General features: G+C 46.2%; 1 protein-coding gene across 7 annotated transcripts in view; it reads left to right on the top strand.

The window, feature by feature from the left end:
- Slc39a14 (solute carrier family 39 member 14) overlaps positions 1-13,567 on the top strand; it is a 46,744-nt gene extending 33,177 nt beyond the window's left edge. For 5 of the 7 annotated variants that reach the window (XM_006252270.4, XM_039093346.2, XM_039093343.2 and 2 more), the window contains 7 exons: positions 1,151-1,337; positions 4,029-4,198; positions 6,773-6,892; positions 7,402-7,590; positions 7,696-7,903; positions 8,787-8,971; positions 10,300-13,567. In XM_006252270.4, coding sequence (XP_006252332.1) covers positions 1,151-1,337; positions 4,029-4,198; positions 6,773-6,892; positions 7,402-7,590; positions 7,696-7,903; positions 8,787-8,971; positions 10,300-10,446 — 1,206 coding nt within the window. In that variant the 3' untranslated portion in view covers positions 10,447-13,567. 7 annotated transcript variants of the gene reach the window in all.
- The last annotated feature ends 5,475 nt before the right edge of the window (positions 13,568-19,042 follow it).

Raw genomic sequence — 19,042 nt, 5'->3', positions numbered from 1 at the left:
ACAAGTGTCACAGCATCACTGGGGAGGCCGAATGTGCCACATGGGCAATGGGTGAGTGACAGGCTTGCGTTCAAAGGACTTAGATATGGGCCTTAGGGCCTGCAGCACTATTCTGAGTCAGCAGATCTAAAAACTTATATTGTCAGCAGTCCCAGGGGGACTAAAACACAATCAGAAGAATATGGGCTAAGGAGATGTCTCAGCGATAAGAGCCCTTGCTTTGAAAGCTTGAGGACCCAAGTCTGAATCCTTAGCGCCCATGTAAATGCAGGGCAGCCATGCATATCTCTAATCCCAGTGCTGTGTTTTGCTGGCTGCAGGCCTAGTTCCAGGTACAATGAGAGATGTGTCAAAGGAATAAGGCAGGGAGAGTAGTAGAACAGGACACCCAGTGTCCTCTTGTGGTCTCGTGAATGTGCATACATCATACACGTGCATGCCCTTGCAGAGAGCTCTCAATTTGAATTCCCATAATATGCAAGACTTCCTGAGGTCACAAGTGCCTGTGTCTGCTAACCTACACAGGTCCAGACTCCAGCACAGGCCTCTATAATTTACATTTTAGTAGAATAGTTCCCTGGGTTTTTATAGATGAAATCCCTTATCTCTGAAAGCACACCCTGGTCACATGACTGGAATCCTGTCGTCCACTGCCACCCCACTCCCTGTAGCAGTGGACCTATGCCTTCCTGGGGCATGTCCAGCACTCCTTTTACTGTATTCTTTTCAAACTTGGAGATGGGGTGTGTGCGGGAGGGAGGGGTGCCGGGGAGAGGGGGTGTCTCACTGAGCTATGCAGTCTGGGTTTGAATGTGCAGCTCAGGCATTCTTTGAGGCTGCAGTCTTCCTGCCTTGGCTACCCAAGTAGCTGAGATGAAGGTCCCCCTTGGAATCTGATTGTTCTCCAAACCTCTTTCTACAACCAGATTATAGTTGTGTGCACTAAGCACTCGCCGTGGCCAGTCTGAGATCCAAACCAGGCTTTTCCTTACCCTCATCCCTCAGAGATGAGTCTCCAGATTCTCTGTAGTTTGGCTGTGCCTGTTTTCTCTTTGCTTCTCAGAGGGTTGAGTTCCTTGCAGAGTCAAGCCATGTAGGGCAGGGCGGGAGTTTTGGATTCTAAGAACCCTTCCGCCCCTCCTGGTTTCAGTGCTTTAGCTCTGGAGATCTCTTTGCGGCCCACAACTTCAGTGAGCGATCTCGTATTGGGAAGAGTGAATTCCAGGAGTTCTGCCCCACCATTCTCCAGCAGTTGGATTCCCGGGCTTGCACCCCAGAAAACCAGGAGAATAAGGAAAATGAGCAGACAGAGGAGGGGAAGCCAAGCGCCATTGAAGGTAAGCAAGGACTGGGGTGGGGCAATGGTGGCTGTTGATGACATGCACCCAGATTGTTACATTGTATCACCAGACCCTGGGTGGGCTGACTGGTGAACACCGGGTGTATTGGAACCCGGCCAGCTTATGAATGTGTGTTTTTTTTTAACTCACCCTTTGTTTTCATTAAACTGTAAGAGTGCCAATCTTTATGACCTCCTTTGACTACTTCATTTCCACCCCACCCATGCCCCCATCGCCCACACCTCCCCACCCCCTCCCCCTGCCTCTTAGTATCTCCCCTCTAGCTAGAGGGGGCTCAGCCTTTCTAAAGTCATAGAGCCATCAGAGGCTACCAGACCTAAGTGGTGTCACCATCATAAATACACATACTATCTAACTAACTCATGGTACTCTGTCTGTCATGTCCAGTCATCTCCAGTCTCTTCCTCCGAAGGGTAAGCCACTCAGATTGCAACCTTGACCTTGTTTTCCTAAGGCTTCCCTAGCTAGAGCTGGAGTCAGCAGACATGTCCTGAGGGCTGCTGGATCTTTGTGTGCCTAGAACACTGTCAGCAGCATTACTCCCTCAGTAATGGAGGCCCTCGTCTGTTCTTGTTCCTCCACAGTGTGGGGCTTTGGGTTCCTCAGTGTCTCACTGATTAACCTGGCCTCGCTCCTGGGAGTCCTGGTCCTGCCATGCACGGAGAAAGCGTTTTTCAGCCGTGTGCTCACTTACTTCATCGCCTTGTCCATTGGAACGCTGCTCTCTAACGCACTTTTCCAGCTCATCCCAGAGGTGTAGTAGAACAGATGCGCGTTCACTTTTCCTGGGCCGGCCCAGCCCAGCCCCCCTTGGGCTGACATTCTCCCTCTGTGTTCTAAGAACCCCAACAATTGCCACCCGAAAAATGAATTGACTCTTCGTATTGGGAGGGGGTGTACAATAACTTCTCTCATGCTTCTGTTTACTCAGGTTGACCTCTGGCCTCTTCAGGTGACATCAGATGCAAGGTTGTTAAACATTTGTACCCCCTTTTGAGGATCTCTTTTGGCTCCATTCCAGAGCCTCCAAAGCAAAGTTGCAGTTTTGTGGGCTTGATGTGCCAGACAGGACCTGACTTTTAAGAGAAATCTTGGGGGTGCTTATGTGTGGACTCCAGTTGATCCTCAATGAGGAAGGAGGGAGGTTACCAGGGCATCTATGGAGAACTGGTCTCAATGGTGTGATCCTGTTTTTAATTAAGGCAGCTGTGGCAGCTTCATGCCTAAAGTCGCAGCACTTGAAAATCTGAGGCAGGAGGATCACAGCTTAGCCAACCTAGCAAATAGGTTGTTCCCACAAAAACAAACAAACAAACAAACCAAATGCAGTACAAGAGAAGCTCATTCGTTTGTACCTTGCATTCTGATCTTTTCCTGGTAGGTCTGACTTCCTGGTACACTCATCTGACTGTTTTTAAATGTTCGGTAATTTTGTTTTTAATCATCATCATTGAGGAGCTGTAAAAATAAGACCCAAGTTGAGAGTCTGCCCCACTATTCAGCTCAGGCACATGCCACTGATGAAGAAAAAATTGATTGACCACTTCTGTGCCAAGAAAGCTTATATAAAAACTCACATCATTGGCTTTTTGAACCTCCTCAACCAAGAGGCTAACTGAGGAAAGCCTCTCTCTGAAGTGCCATGCCTCACTTTCTCCCTTCTTCATCATGAGGGAAGAACTGAATTAAGGTTAGCTCCCTTAACAGTTTCAGTTACAGCTGGATCTAGAAAGTTCTTCCTGAGGGAGGCCTCACCTTGGGCTATTTTTTCAGCTCCAACCATTGAATTTACTAAATTTTTTTAAGGATTTGAAATGAAATGTTTTTTTGCCTATTTGACTGGGACTGCTGCCATTGTCTGTGTCCTGCCCTTTGGGTCACACAAGGGTTGTCATCTTGGTACAGCTCTGTACTGTCCCCTCCAGAGGGCTGTACTTAAAACCCAGAGTGTGTCACTTTGGAAAATGAATTTGAAATTAATTTTTATAATGAGTTGGTCTTGGAACTCTGCTTTCTACATCTGGTCCCTCAAAGCAAACAGGCACAAACATAGCTGCTCAGAAACCAAATCTGATAGGCAGTGAGTCTTGCCTGTTCTATGTTTTTCCTCCCTCTACACAACTTTGTGGTTGTATCTTGCACAAACCAAATGGTCCTTGGGTGGTGTTACATTCGCCACTGTGTGTGGTTTAAATATGCACAAGTAGAGCTGGTAACACCAAACCTTTCCTTCCCACTTGCTCTGATGTCCTGTTAAAAGACCTTGAGTCCAAAGTCTTTGCCCAGCCTGAGCATGCACAGCATATGGGTATGCAATGAGACAGTAGCCTGCCCCCTTTGCCAGTCACACCAGCTGGCAAGTCTGACCCAGGCCTCTTCAGTAGCAGGGGCAGTAGTCACAGGGTTCTGAGACCACCTCAAATTCCTCCTCATACCTCCTGCACTGATTGAAGGAAATTGCATCAGACCTGAATCACTAACAAATTTCCTATTTCTTTCTCTCTCTCCCTCCCTCCCTCCCTCCCTCCCTCCCTCCCTCCTTCCCTCCCTCCCGCCTTCCTTGTCTCTGGTTTTTGCTTTTGGGTTCCTTCATTAATACCCACAATTGTCTCCACCTCCTTTCTCTCATGGTGGTTTCCTTGCTCCCTGTCCTGGGTGGGCTGGCAGTATGGGGGTACGGTCTCCTCTGCGTTACCGTCATCTCCCTCTGCTCCCTCATGGGGGCCAGCGTGGTGCCCTTCATGAAGAAGACATTTTACAAGAGACTGCTGCTCTACTTCATAGCCTTGGCGATTGGAACCCTCTACTCCAATGCCCTCTTCCAGCTCATCCCAGAGGTATGACAAAGCAGCAACCCTCACACCAGAGCAGCCCTGTCAGCTCAGGGACAATAGGCACAGCAGGAGGAGCCTGTTTACAGGGAAGGCACAGGGACTGGCCCCCAAGGTCCTTTGTTTGGAAAGGAAAGCTTGGACGAAGGCAGGAGCAAGGCGAGGTTCAAGGGCTAGGTTGAAATCCCACCCTTAGCAAACTGCACATCTAGACCAGCTGCCCACCTCTCTGTTCTTTGTATAGGATGGTAAGCTATAGGATGACTTTCAAAGGCATCTGAGGACCTCCAAACGGCTGGGACTGTCGAGTGAAATGCCAGCATAACTGGCACTGAAGAGTGGCTCAGCTGTAAAGTTGCTCTGGTTCCATTCTCAGCACCCACACGGAGCTCACAAAGTCTAACTCCAGTTCCAGATGGTCTGATGACCTCCTCTGGCCTCTGCAGGCACCAGGCACACATGTGGTACACATATGTGCATGCAGGCAAAACACAAACACATATGTGGAAAACAAGCAAGCTAGCTAGTGTATGTAGCTCTGACTCTCAACGTGGGGCTTTAGTTTAGAGAAACAAAACACAGTGAAATCCACAGTTCTCAGTAAAAACTCTTTGGTTGGGAGCTTAAGGGCAGAGGAAATCCAAAGGAAACAGTACATCTGTGGCACCTTCTCGTGGGTGATCTTCCACAGAAGAGAAGGGAGACAGTGTTTTGAAGCCTGAGTAGTCAGCTTTGGGAAAGGCCCATGTGATTTAGTGAGGTACCTTCCCTAGACATGCTAATTATAATAAGCTCAGTGCATTTCCCTGCAGGTGGTCTGACAGGCCCAAGCAAAGGCAAGAGCTGATTTCACATGCTGAGAGCACTGTTTTCTACAGTATTGTTTTGTGTTCTTGGTGGAGCACTTGTGATGTCTGTCAAATGAATGAATCATGGTTTGCCTGCCCCCCCCCCCCCCCCACCACAGAGTCTGACCTACATGAGAGGCCACTGCTTTAACTAAGCTCAGGTCTAATGAGTCCTGTGCTCTTGAATCACACCTCGCCGACTGGGTCCTTTCCTTCCTTCACTTTTTCCCAGGGCGCATCTTTTCTCAGGAGGGCTGACCTGAATGCAGGCTTCTTTAGCATCTGACTTCCAGGTCTCATAGCAGCTGATGCTACGGGCCTGTGAGCGGCTTCCTTAAATACCTGGAGGAGAAGCGTTTGCCTTTGAAGTGACTTGAGGTTCTCCTTCTGTCTCTGTTCTGTTCCCAAGAGACCTGGAGTTTATTCTTTGAAACAGTCTCACCACATGGTCTCAAACTTGCTGTCTTCCTGCCTCAGCCTCCCGAGTGCTGGGAATCGAGCCTGTTTTCTGTTAGAAATTGGACACTTGGTACCATAAACCAGGAGCCAGACTTAGGACAGCTCCCTGGCTACTCCTGTCCTCTGCGTCCTTGAATCCTTCTTCCCTTCCTTACTTAAGAAGTGAATTTGCAGAAAGAATGCAAAGCAGCATATGCCCACTCCATTGTTTTTACAAACGTTCTTATTGTGTCCTGAAGGGACAGGATCTTTGTTGGGCAAGCTGGGCTCAGGGTCCTGGGCTCCTCCTACCTCATCCTCCTAAGCTTTGGGAACTGCAGGCCTGTGGAACTAGGCCTGGCTTTAATCTACCCCAAGATGCCTGCAGGGACACAGCTTGCTTTTTTAGTTTGTGGTCCTTTCAAGATTCTGTGGTCAGGAAGATGCTGCAATTCTTGCCGTGGAACTGGGATGGATTTTCTCCTTTTAGCTATTGTAACTAAACCACTTCCCGTTGTATCGGGCAGACCAACCAGGGACAGTGGATGAGGCAAAAATAAACACAAGTGGCCTCCCTTTAAACGTAGGATTTGCTGACTGAGTGCTAGTATGACTAAGTACTAACAGAGATTAAGACAGTATCCTCATTAAAAGGAGAAAACCAGCTTTCAATCCCCAGAGCTTGGGAGGTAGAGGCAGGCTGACCTCTGTGAGTTTGAGAACAGCTTGGTCTATGCAGTGAGACCTAGTCAGGGGAAAGAAAGCCAAGTTGGCCATGGTAGTTCCTGCTCATTGTGTAGTCCAGAATGCCTGCTGCTCTTTCTGAGGACCAGAGTTTGGTCCCAGCATGCACATGGCTCACAGCTGCCTACAGCTCCAGGTTCAGGTAAACTGACACCCTCTTCTGGCCTCCTCGGGCACCCATACTCACATTCGCAAATACACATTCACATACACATAAATAAAAATAAAGTGAGTGTAAAACACATATAATAAAACCTTAAGGACTAGAGATGTAGCTGAGTGGTAGGGTGATTGCCTAGCAAACATAATGTCCTGGCTCCAAACCCCAGGATCAGAAAACCCTAAAGACTGCCTGTCTTTTGTATTAAAAGAGAATACGCAAGCACCCAGGCTGGTGCCAGCGAGTCCAGGGAATGTCGAGGCTAGATTTTTGCTGGCAAGAGAATGGGCAGACAGCAGAGTGCTTCTTTTCCAGAGTGGAGAGAGTGGTAAGCAGATGAGAGGAGCTGATGAAGGCTTATTTACTCATTCCGTTTTCCTGTGCCCACAGGCTTTTGGTTTCAACCCTCAGGACAATTATGTCTCCAAGTCTGCTGTGGTCTTTGGGGGTTTCTACCTTTTCTTTTTCACAGAAAAGATCCTGAAGATGCTCCTGAAGCAGAAAAACGAGGTGAGACCTATCTAGGGGAAAACGGTTAACTTCAAAATAAAAAAACAAAAACAAAAACATGCTGACTTGGGTCAGTGAGGTATGGCAGCACTTGCAGGGCAAGCCTGGGACTCTCTCTGTAAAAGAGAGTAAAGAGGTTTGGTTACGTACATCCAGGAACAGCTCTGACTAGTGTGGCTCCAATAAGAGGCCTCCTGTAGCTGGCATGAGGTCACTGTCTGCCAGAGTCGAATGAAGTGGCCATTTTAAAGGAGCAACCTAAAGTACTTAGAGTAGGGGTCACCTCCCTGGATTGGGCAACAGCAGGAGACTTCTTTGTCTAGTAGAAAGTCTCTGTCTTTGTATGTGTTGCCACTGGCTATAACAGTTTCTCTACATCCCTATGTGTGACCTGCTCAGTTTCCTCAGATGTAGGAATAAGATCTTCCCCAACCTTGGCATGCTTCCCTTAAGTGGGTGTAGCGTTGGGCGGTTTTGGTCTGTAACACTGATCGCCTTTCCTTCCCTAGCACCATCACGGACATAACCATTTTACCTCCGAAACGCTTCCTTCCAAGAAGGACCAGGAGGAGGGTGTCACGGAGAAGCTACAGAATGGGGACCTGGATCATATGATTCCTCAGCACTGCAACAATGATCTGGATGGCAAGGCACCCAGCACAGACGAGAAGGTCATCGTAGGCTCCATGTCTGTGCAGGTCAGCAGCCCTGGGGGAGCCTTTAAGAAACCATGGCCTTCATGAGTCAGGCTTACCTAAAGTCACTCTGTAATCTAAATTCCACTGGCTTGTCCTTTCTTGCAGGACCTGCAGGCATCCCAGAGTGCTTGCTACTGGCTCAAAGGGGTTCGATATTCTGATATTGGTACCTTGGCCTGGATGATCACCCTGAGCGATGGTCTCCACAATTTCATCGATGGCCTGGCTATCGGTGCCTCCTTCACTGTGTCTGTCTTCCAAGGCATTAGCACGTCGGTGGCCATTCTCTGTGAGGAATTTCCTCACGAGCTGGGTGAGTGCACAATCCCTATCCCTGAGCTCCAGTTCTCTCAGTTTTTTTCTGAGACATCCGTCTTGTGTCTTGACCCCTGCTGCCCCTCCCTCCTCCTCCACACCTCATTGAATTAACACACTGTCTCTCCCTTTAACTCTTGAATTACAACAGTTGAATGGAACAGTGTGGAGATAATTATCCCATGAGCCCTGTGTCCTGTCACTTAATTTTCCCACCTCTGTAGTGTGATTAATAACTGTACCTGCCTTTTAGAATCATCAAGGGGATTATAGGCAACTAAATGCGGAAAAGGACTTGCCAGGTGCCACACAATATTCTGTATACTCAGTAAAGATTCCCCTCCTATGTCCTACATCCTGCGGTAGCTGGAAGTCCTGTCAAAGTGTCATGTGACTGAAGTAGAAAAGCCAGAGCTTAAGAATGTGTGGAGTTTTATCAAGGGAACCTAAGAAGCCACGACTCAGGGCCCAGTGACAGCCCAGGGTCCTAACTTTGGTATTTATTGGCTTGTGGACTAACTTCTCCCTCTCTTGAGTTTGATCCTGAATGTACCATCCATTAGGAGAGAGGGAACTATTTTTATTTCACCAGTCAAAAAAGAAACGAGGCTGGTTTGGTTATCTACATTTAAAGTCCTGTGAATTATTCTCAGCCTCTAGGTGGGGAGCATTAGGCCAGTGCTGGTTACTTACGCACTTCCATACATAAGTTATTTGCAGCATCTATGCTGGGAGGCCACGGCAAGAATTGGAAGATGGAGGTGCCTTTAGCCCAATACCATCTCTGAGTCTGGGATTTTAATCCACATGTGCTCTGTCCACAGTCCAATCCATTCATTCGTGTTTTGCATCCTGACTTCCTGTTCTCATGCCTGTTGCAGGAGACTTCGTTATCCTGCTCAATGCTGGTATGAGTATCCAGCAGGCCCTCTTCTTCAACTTCCTCTCTGCTTGCTGCTGCTATGTGGGTCTGGCCTTTGGTATCCTGGCTGGCAGTCACTTCTCTGCAAACTGGATTTTTGCACTGGCTGGAGGAATGTTCTTGTATATTGCTCTAGCCGATATGGTAAGTTCTGTGGCTTGTGATTGCCTCTCAGACAGGAGGGCAGCTAAAATGGCACAAGTTAGGGTATTTGTATGGATGTGTGTTCATTCTCATGGAAAACAACTTGTGGCAGTTGGTTCTCTTTATCTCATGGGTTCCTGAGACTGAACTAGGGTCCTCAGTCTTGGCACCTAGTGCTCTGTCACACGGAGTCATCTCGCTAGCCCATGATTTTGTTTTTAATATTGGCTTTATTGAAGTTTCTTTCCACACCACCCAATTCACTGATTTAAGAAGTAACAATTTGGGGTTAGAGAGATGGCTCAGCTGTTAAGAGCACTGGCTGCTCCTGAAGAGAACCCCAGGTTAATTCTCAGCTACAGTTCCAGGGGATCCTACTTCTTCTGCTCCACAAGGGCCCAAGCATGCACAAGGTACAGACACACAGGCAGTTACATACATCATACAGACATCAAACAATCTAAAATGATATAGTCTGACATTTTCGCCGCAGCATTAGGGGGTTTTTGTTTGTGATTGTTTGAGACAAGAGTCTCACTCTTTAGCCCAGGCTGGCCTCAAAGTCATTGCAGCCCTGCCCCCTCCTGGCAGGTGCTGGGCAGACAGGCAGCAAGTCATCAGGTTTTAAAGGGAGAACTTTGGAGTCTCGGTCAGCATTTCATAAATTGACCATACTCAGTCTAGGGTCCTTATTTAAATCTGATAGAAAAGGTATTAGTTAGACTCTGCCTACCACAAATTAATGGTAGCCTTATGTCTGTCTTTTTAAGTTTTAACTTTGAGAAGTTCATATATGAGTGCTGTATTTACCTCATTTACCCACTTTACCCCCCCCAACTCTTTCTGTGTCCCCCGCCCTGCCCTGCTCCCTCTCAAATCCATAGACTCTCTCTCTCTAATTGAGATATATATAATGTATACTATACATACATACAAACTGCCAAGTCCCGTTTGGTGTTGCTTGTCTGTACATGTATACTAGATATCCAATCAGAGGGCTCATCCCTGGGGAAGACTGGTTTCTCCGAGTCTGAGTAGTCATTAGTTGATTATCTATAACTCTTCATCTAGGGGCGGGGCTTTGTGAGGTTTCCCCAGCCTGTGCTGGCACATCACTGGTGTCTGCATTTGTTCAGGTGCTCTTTTGGCAGCCATATTCTTTGGCCACAGGGAGTGGCCAAAGATAATGTCCCCAATGACCTCCTTACCCTGTGGAAATCTCCAGACCTTCCAAAGACTTGGAAGTGCCCACCACTTGAGAATCAGACACCATTGTGATTGGGACAATGACAACAGAATCTGTAACTGATTTTTCTCTTCTTTCTCAGTTCCCTGAGATGAATGAGGTGTGCCAGGAGGATGAGAAGAAGGACAGCTTTTTGGTCCCCTTCGTCATCCAGAATCTTGGCCTCCTAACTGGCTTCTCCATCATGCTGGTTCTCACCATGTATTCAGGGCAGATTCAGATCGGGTAGGACCCTGCCAATGGGGAGCCAGTGGCATTGGACATGGGGCTCTGCGGCCCCCTTCTGGCCCCTGGCCCAAGGACTCAGCATCCACGAAGCATCATGGAGGAGGCAGCTCTTTAAAAACTGGCACAGACTGCCTGCCTGCATTCAGATGTCAGCTGTTTCAAAATGCTTTGTCCTAGGAAGAAGCTGCCCTGGAATCTCTAGGTAGTGCCTCAAACCATTGTCTCCTGACCCTTCCCACTGATGATTCTGGAACTGAAACGCCACACATAGGACATGCTTCTCTTTTCCTTCTGGTTACCCTCGCCCCTTTCTCTTGGAAGAAGCACTGAGAGATATGGAATCTTTTACAATGTAAAAATGAAGCCATTAGTCATGGTTTGGTTAGAAATACCAGTGTGGCTTCCAACTTTGGACCCTGTGATTCTAAATGTGTGTACCCTGGATTTCAGGTCGGTCCATCTTGGCATGAGTTCTCATGTTTTTACACAGAAGAGGGCAGAAGACAAGAATCCTGGTTTCTTTGGTCTATTAATTATTCTCTAAAAAGGCTGACTTTCCAAGCAAATGAGTCAGGCAGGCAGAGAGACAGGGGATCGTCTGAGGTAGAAGGATGTAGAACTAGTGATGGATGTCCTATCCCCTTGCTGCTTGGTTTCCATCAGGATGCTGCCTGCTGGTTGTACACAGCACCTGAAATCACGCATCAGCTAGGTGAGCCACTGTGGATGTTCTCTGAGGTGGCAAGAAGTCTGCGCTAAATCAGTTGGTTTTGCCCTGATTCTCACACCTTCCTCTTGGCTTCCTTTTTCTAGATACTTTGTAGATGCCTCCCTCACTAGGAGCACAGCCAGAGCACATTTAAAGATGTTTGCATTAGGAGGGAAATTGTACAAATTAATCTCCCCTGGTCAAGACCTCTGCCCAGTAGAATCTGACTCATAAAATTAGGACACAGTTGTTTATGCCTTTTTGTGACCAAGGTAATAAGCAATGGAGTCATTGCCGGCCAAACTTAGGACTTGCTAATTGCAAAAATAGTAGTTGAATATCATAGAACTCTGGACCTTGAGGTCAGGACTGCAGACATCATTGCTGCCAGTGGGTTTTAAAGGGCACTGTCTTAGCTACCACTTCCTCCCTGATCCCAGACAACAAGATTGAATACTGAATTGAATTGAATGTAAATTGCTTTCATTTGGTCCAGAAAAAAAATGGATGTTTAACATTTCATACCACAAGTCAGCCTCAGGTGCTGGGCAGCCCCCTTCTCAGAACTCTGGCTTCCAGGGGAGCTAATCTCCAGGTTCACTAAGTGAATTAATTTATTATTATCATATTGATACATGGATTCCTTAGCCACTTTGGGGAGCCAGTCTCTCCCGGAGCCTTTCTTAGTGGTGCCCACAGTCACAACCCAGGAGCTGTTGTTTGCATGACTTATAGTACTGAATCATGCCTGAGTCTTTCTGTTCTTACCACAGGAAAACTGTCCATTAAAAGCAGCAATATATATATATATATATATATATATATATATATATATATATATATACACACACACACACACACACACACACACACACATACACATATATGTGCGTGTGTGTGTGTGTTCATTCTTGTTCTTCTTGGGGAAACATGCTTGAAACGAAGAATCCTGATAACTGGGGAAACAGAGATTTGCTCACTTTCTCTCCCCACTCTTGCCTCTTGCCTTTGAGAAGAGGTAGAAGGAAGAGGAAACTTTAGCAATCAAGGTACTAGATTGAATGTCAGGACCAGGTCCTGGTAGGCTTAGGGTCCAGTTTTACCAAAGAATCAGTTCGTTTGATGTTAGATTCTAAGCTTTTATGTTATGGTCATGGTTGTCATTATTGTTTAAAGCCGAGCCTCATCTTTTCTGTTTTATTTTTCCTACAACTGCTTCAGGCACTAGCAGATGTAAGGCTGAGCAGGATGCGGTGACTCACACCTGTAATCTCAGCCCTTAGGAGGCAGAGTCAGCAGGCTTGAGTTTTACACCAGCTTGGACTTCCCAGTGAATTGCAGGCCAGTCTGGGCTATGTAGCAAGCTCCTGTGTCAGCAAGACAAAATGAAGATAAGAACGTCAAATTTAAGATTGTAGGTCTGAGGGTTTGGCTCCAATGTGTATGTGACCCCCCCTGAATTTCATTCCCAGCACCACTGCAGCGCCCCCCCCCAAAGATGGAAAGATTCTGCTTTAGCTCATATTTTCTTATAACATTTGTATTCTATTTTTAACTTTAGAATCTCCCCTAGAGCCTGTTCTTCTTTAAACACCCTTTATGCTGGAGTAGGATGATGGCTGAGTTTCTTTAAAAGAGCTTAAATATAGAGTCACAAACATGAGATAGATGCCTGCCGCCCACTCTTTCCACAAACTCGAGAACCTCTTTGTGCACGCAGCTGCCATGGAAGGAAATCCTGGGGCTTCTTTAGAGCAGAAGGCCAGCAGATTCAGGTGGGGGCGTGGGGGCCATGCTCCCGTCATCCAACTGTTGCCATTGCTGTTGGTGACAGATTCGCCCCTGAGTCGGAAATACAGCCATTGACCTTTTTTTGACTTTTAAATGTCGGACTTGCTGTTTTAAGCATCTGTACATATTAGAGGTCTCAGGGGCAGTGAGTTGCTTAGCAGACATTTCTCCTCTGGCCTTAGTGCCCTTAGCTTCTGTCCCCTGTTAACACTAGCAAGGAAAGCGCTTGTCACATGGAGGAGCCCTTAGCCAGGCCTTGGGTTCTGTCACTAAGCACCTCATCTCTGACCTCACCTTCAGTCCTCCATGGCTGCCCTCCAGTATTTAGTGTCAGCCGGGGGAGCATTCTCCAGTACCTTTCATCTGGGTTTTAAAGGACTTCTCTCTGCCTGGACCACCTAGGATCCAGTTTTAGCAACCCTTCTTCCAAAGACATGCAGATAAGCAGGGTGAGTTTTGCAAAAAGAAAGGATTTTAGTCAGAGTTCCCTTTACAGTTCCATCACAGTATATTTTTAAATAACTCAGGTGTCATTAGAAGAATTAGAAAACAAAATAACTTATGTCATGTGAACTGTAAATGTTTATTTGTAAGATTCTATAAATAAAGCTATGTTCTGTAATTGGTGAGAGTCCCAAGTGCGGTCTTGCTTCGGCCTTAAGGTCTGTTGTAACGAATCTTAAGCACAAGGTGGCGCTCATGTGTTGCTGATTTACAAAAGGTTTGGCTATGGGGATTTAGAAGGGACTTCCTATATCCTATAATGGACTTACTTTATAATGACTCGCTTTAGGCTCAGTGTGTAGTTCAGGAGCAAAGCACTTAGGCATGGATGACGCCTTGGAAACAGAAAAGACTGTAGAGTTCTGAATAGAACTTCACCTATGTTGCTTTTCCTCTACTTTCTTACGTTTATTGTGTGTGTTGGAGTGGACGTGTTCATGCATGTCAGGATATGTGTACAGGTCGGAGGACAACTTTCAGGTGCTGGTTCTGGGGATCAAACTCAGATCATCAGGCTTGGTGACAAACAACCTTCCCCACTGAGCCATCTTGCCCCCTTTTAAAAATAAGCTTGTTCTTTGTTGTTATTTTGTTTGTTTGTTTTATAATTACTCTGTCAGTCATAAGATGAAGGTGCTTAAATGCATATTGGTTTAGCCTTTATTAGAGGAACACCTACAGGGGACTCATGTTGATGGTCACAGATATCCTATAGTTTACAGAGGAATAAATCTTAACAGTGTGAAGAGGCCAGATGGTGCAGTGGTTAAGAGCACTTGCTCTGGGTTGGGGATTTAGCTCAGTGGTAGAGCGCTTGCCTAGCAAGCGTAAGGCCCTGGGTTCGGTCCCCAGCTCTGAAAAGAAAGAAAAGAAAAAAAGAAAAAAAAAAGAAAGAAAGAAAGAGCACTTGCTCTTCCAGAGGATGCAGGTTTGATTCCCAGCACTCATGTGACGGCTCACAACTATCTGTAATTCCAGTTCCAGGCCTCTAAAATCCTGACACAGACATACATGGCAGGCAAAACACAAGTGTACCCAAAATAAAATTAAATAATTTTTAAAAACGCTGTGAATTGTCAAGAGTTAGAAGCAGTATCCTGAGTATCAGAGTCTGTTCCTTAACGAGTGGAACCTTCTGAAATAGTATACTGACACCCTAAGATTTCAGCCAGAGCTTGTTAAGGTCTATTCTGGTCTTACTGGGATGTAGTTATGGACTTACTTAATGAGGCAAAACAGTAGTTTTCTGAGCTTAGAATAGCTCTGCAAAACCACCTATCCTGGGACAGCATCCACAAATCATACTGGTCTTTAATTGTGTCTCTGTGTGTGTGTGTGTGTGTGTGTGTGTGTGTGTGTGTCTGTGTTTTATAGAATTTACAAGTGTGTACCACTTGCATGCCTAGTACTAGAGAAAGCCAGAAGATAGCATCAGATTCCCTGGGACCCGGTTAGCAGAGGGTTATGAGCCACCAACATTTGAGCTGGGAATCAAACCTGCATCTTCGGGGCTGGAGAGATGGCTCAGCGGTTAAGAGCATTGATTGTTCTTCCAGAGGTCCTGAGTTCAATTCCCAGCAACCACGTGGTGACTCACAACCATCTGTAATGAGATCTGACACTCTCTTCTGGTGTGTCTGAAGACAGCTACAGTATACTCATGAATAAATAAATCTTAAAAAAAAAAACAAAAAAACAAAAAAAACCCTGCATCTTCTGGAAGAATAGCTGGTGCTATTAACCACTGAGCCACATCTCACTTTGGCCTTTTTTAAATTTGCACTAATTCATTCCATGTTTGCTGGTGTTGTCAAAAGGATGTTGGCCGTGGCATTGGCATCTACTTCTCTCCGACTCTTCCTATACCCGCTCACGGCTTTCCTAGGCTGGGTGTGGTTTTCCCTTTGCAATAACTCATTTCCAAGACTGGCATTCTGAACTGATGTTTTCACACTAAACTTGTGGCTGGAGGCTTCGGTTGCTTTCTGACACAGCAGCAGCTGCTCTGCAGACAGAGTGAATGAGAAGGCTTAGGTGACACGCCTGCGTGCTTGTTGGCTGCCAAACCTTTTCTTACGTGTGTTCCCGAGGGATGGCTTTGCTTTCTGCTTTTCATCTGGCCCGTGTTTGTTTAGAAACACATCCTTGAACAAGACAAAAGTCTGACCCACACAACACAGAAGTAAACAGGCGTTTAAGATGATTCAAACAGTCACTGCAGACATCTCTTGGTAATACTCTTAGCCAGCTAAGCCCTTGAGGGCATGGGTGAAATGCACTAAAACTAGAAATGTCTTCTGCAGTAATTAGGTGTCTGCCCTCATTGCTCCTCTTCTTTTCTAGTCAGGGATGCTTAGATCTGATTGGAGAGAAATCTATTCTGATAGCAAAGATACTCTTGGTGGACACAGGCCATAACACTGGAAAAACAAATGCCTGCCTATTTTAAAGGCTGTATACTTCATGGTCTAGCATGGGTTACACATACATACTCCTGGAGACTGATAGGTAAACCTATCAATCTTTTTTTTTTTTTTTTTTCAGAGCTGGGGACCGAACCCAGGGCCTTGCGGTTGCTAGGCAAGCGCTCTACCTCTGAGCCAAATCCCCAACCCCAAACCTATCAATCTTTACCCAGGCAACACCCACTGAAGGTGATCACACACACACACCTTGGTGGGTGTGTGCCAGCGAGATGACTCAGAAGGTAAAGGGCAATGCCTCCACACCTGATAACCTGGTATAACCCTGGCACCCAACCGTGGAAGAGCTCTGCAAGTATCCTCTGACCTCCACAACTCCTTACACTCAATGAATAGCAGTTTAGGGCATCTAAAGAGATGGCTCATCGATTGCCGGCACTGACTGCTCTTCCAGAGGTTCTGAGTTTAATTCCCACAACCACATTGGTGGCTCACAACCATCTGTGATGGGATGTGATGCCCTCTTCTGGTGTGTCTGAAGAGAGTGACAGTGTACTGTCATACATAAAATAAATAAGAATTTTAGAATATTTTTATTTTTAATTATGAGTCGGGGGTGGGGTGGTGCTCATGTGAGTGCAGGTGCTCTCAGAGGCCACAAGAGGGCATCAGATGCCCTGGAGCTGGAGTTAGATGGTTGTGAGCTTTTGGAAACTGAACTCAGGTCCTTTCTATGCAGTCCTCTTAAGCACTAATCTGTCTCTCCAGCCCCTAGGCCCCCCCCCCCCAATGTGTGTGTGTACATGTATGTGCATGTATATATACATATATACACACAAGTTTGTGTTTGGAAAGACAGCAGCCTGAGGTGAGATTCAAATCTTCTGAGCCTTCAGCTAAGTATGTCACATTACCTACTCCACTTCCATGTGTTTTCTTTCAACACCATACCTTTTCTCACCAATTGTTTTCTCAAGATTCATTTGAGAGGAAGTGAGTTAACACTCTCTTCTGGTACAATAGCAGTCTTTGACCTTGGCAGCAGGTAGTGGGTCAGGCTGCTTGTAACATCAATTAAGGAATAGTTAGAAGTTCTCCGGCCTGGTAATCATAAGGCAAGAAGTACTTCTTCATGAGGCTCTGGGGTTTACTTTCTGCCTGTGGTTTGCTCATAGATACTCTAAACACTGAGGTTTTGAACAAATAAATTAGGTCCACCCAGTCCGCCTGCATTTTCACAAACTCATAAGGTCATATGTCAGTAGAGAACCCCCATGGATCCTTTGCTGAGGTATTGTAAATAAGGTCTTTTAAAATGTGTGTTTGTCTATCGGGGTGTGTTGCACAGCACTGCAGCACTTGAGAAGTGGAGGCAAGAAGGGCCAGGAATTCAAGACCAGGAGCAGGGAGAGTGTTTATAGATGCTAGTAAAGAAGAAACAAATATTTTTGGTCATTTCTTCTCAAAGTGAGAGATTCTTCCAAGTGCCCACAACTGTCTTTTTAAATTATCTCATTGTATGAAGTAGTGGGTTTCATGGAGACACTTTGATGCACATATATACTGTGCTTTGATCATATATGTCCTCTCCTGCTCCTATAACTGGAAGAAGTTCACAAGTCGACTCTTTTAAGCTGTGGTCTGATGGTGTTCTGTACACAAGCCCCAAGTCACAGTTTCTAATAGAAGGCCAAGTAATGCATGCTCAGAGATTGGTTTTACTTAGCTTTAGTTGGTTCTTGCCCCTTATTTTGAAAATGAGTGAACATTGAAAGACTGGAATTTAAATTTTTCTTTCCTAGGAATGATGATGGCCTATTTATTTGTGATTTTTTTTTTAGGGGGCACTCATGCGTGCATGCATGGTGCATGTTTATAAGAATACTTACACAAGTACAGAAGCCAGAAGAGAACATCACAATTTATTTTATTGAGACAGAGGTCCATTCTGGAGCCTGGTGCCTAGAGCTGGGCTCCACCCCAACCCCACTGCTGAGGTTACAGGACAAATTGCAACTCTGGCCTTTTATGTGGGTGGTGGGTATCAGAGAAGGGCCCAAAACAGAGGTCATTTGATTTGAGTTGTGGCTCTGGAGTCTAGGAGAAGAAGAATGTTCCAAGCTAAAGGACCACCAAAGCAAGAGGTAGGGCAGGTGTAAGCGTGGTGTGCTTGAGGCCAGGATGTATGAGAGGACCAGGCTGCCCCAACTATAACAGCCTCAGAGGGAAGGCCCTGCTAAGTTTGGAGAAGCAGATGGGAGTCAGAGTGTGTCAGGAAGGGGCAGTTGGCATCTGAGAACTTTGAAGCCATAAAGGCAAATCTGCTTTGTGCTCTTAGAAATATCTGCAATGCATAAAAATGGACTGTTGCAGGAGCCAGTTGACAGGATATAGTAATAAAGGAAACAGGGAAGAGGGACCTCAGTTTAGTAATTACCTCCATCAGATTGGCCTGTGGACATGCCTCTGGGGCATTTTCTTGATTTCTAAATGACCTAGTCCATGGGCAGTGCCACTCTGGGCCTGTAGATCTGGCCCATATAAGAAGAGTAGCTGAGAAAGCCAGAGGAAGCAAGTCAGTAAGCAACATCCTCTATGGCCATCTAAATCAATTTTTGTTTATGATGTAGCCCAAGCTGGTCTCAAACTCACTAACATTTGCCTTCAGTCTACCAAGTGCTGGAATTACTGGCATGGGCTATGCTCACTGGGGATTGCTGCCAACCAGCCCAATTCCAGGTTCAATAATGAACTCCATCTCAGAAAAATAAGGTAGATTGTGATGTCCTTTACTTAGGGCATGCCCCACCACCACCACCACCACACATGCTTCTCTTTTTTTGTTTTTTCAAATAAACATTTTTAAGATGTATTTATTTTGAGGGTTGGGGATTTAGCTCAGTGGTAGAGCGCTTGCCTAGGAAGCACAAGGCCCTGGGTTCGGTCCCCAGCTCCCGAAAAAAAGACCCCCCCCCCAAAAAAAAAAGATGTATTTATTTTACTTATATGAGTACACTGTTGCTGTCTTCAGACACACCAGAAGACGGCATCGGATCCCATTACAGATGGTTGTGAGCTACCATGTGGGTGCTGGGAATTGAACTCAGGACCTCTGGAAGATCAATCAGTGCTCTTAACCTCTGAGCCATTTCTCCAGCCCCACACACGTT

Source organism: Rattus norvegicus, chromosome 15, assembly GCF_036323735.1.
Source record: "Rattus norvegicus strain BN/NHsdMcwi chromosome 15, GRCr8, whole genome shotgun sequence".
In the NCBI taxonomy this organism is placed as follows: domain Eukaryota; kingdom Metazoa; phylum Chordata; class Mammalia; order Rodentia; family Muridae; genus Rattus; species Rattus norvegicus.
This window is presented reverse-complemented; position numbering and strand designations above follow the sequence as displayed.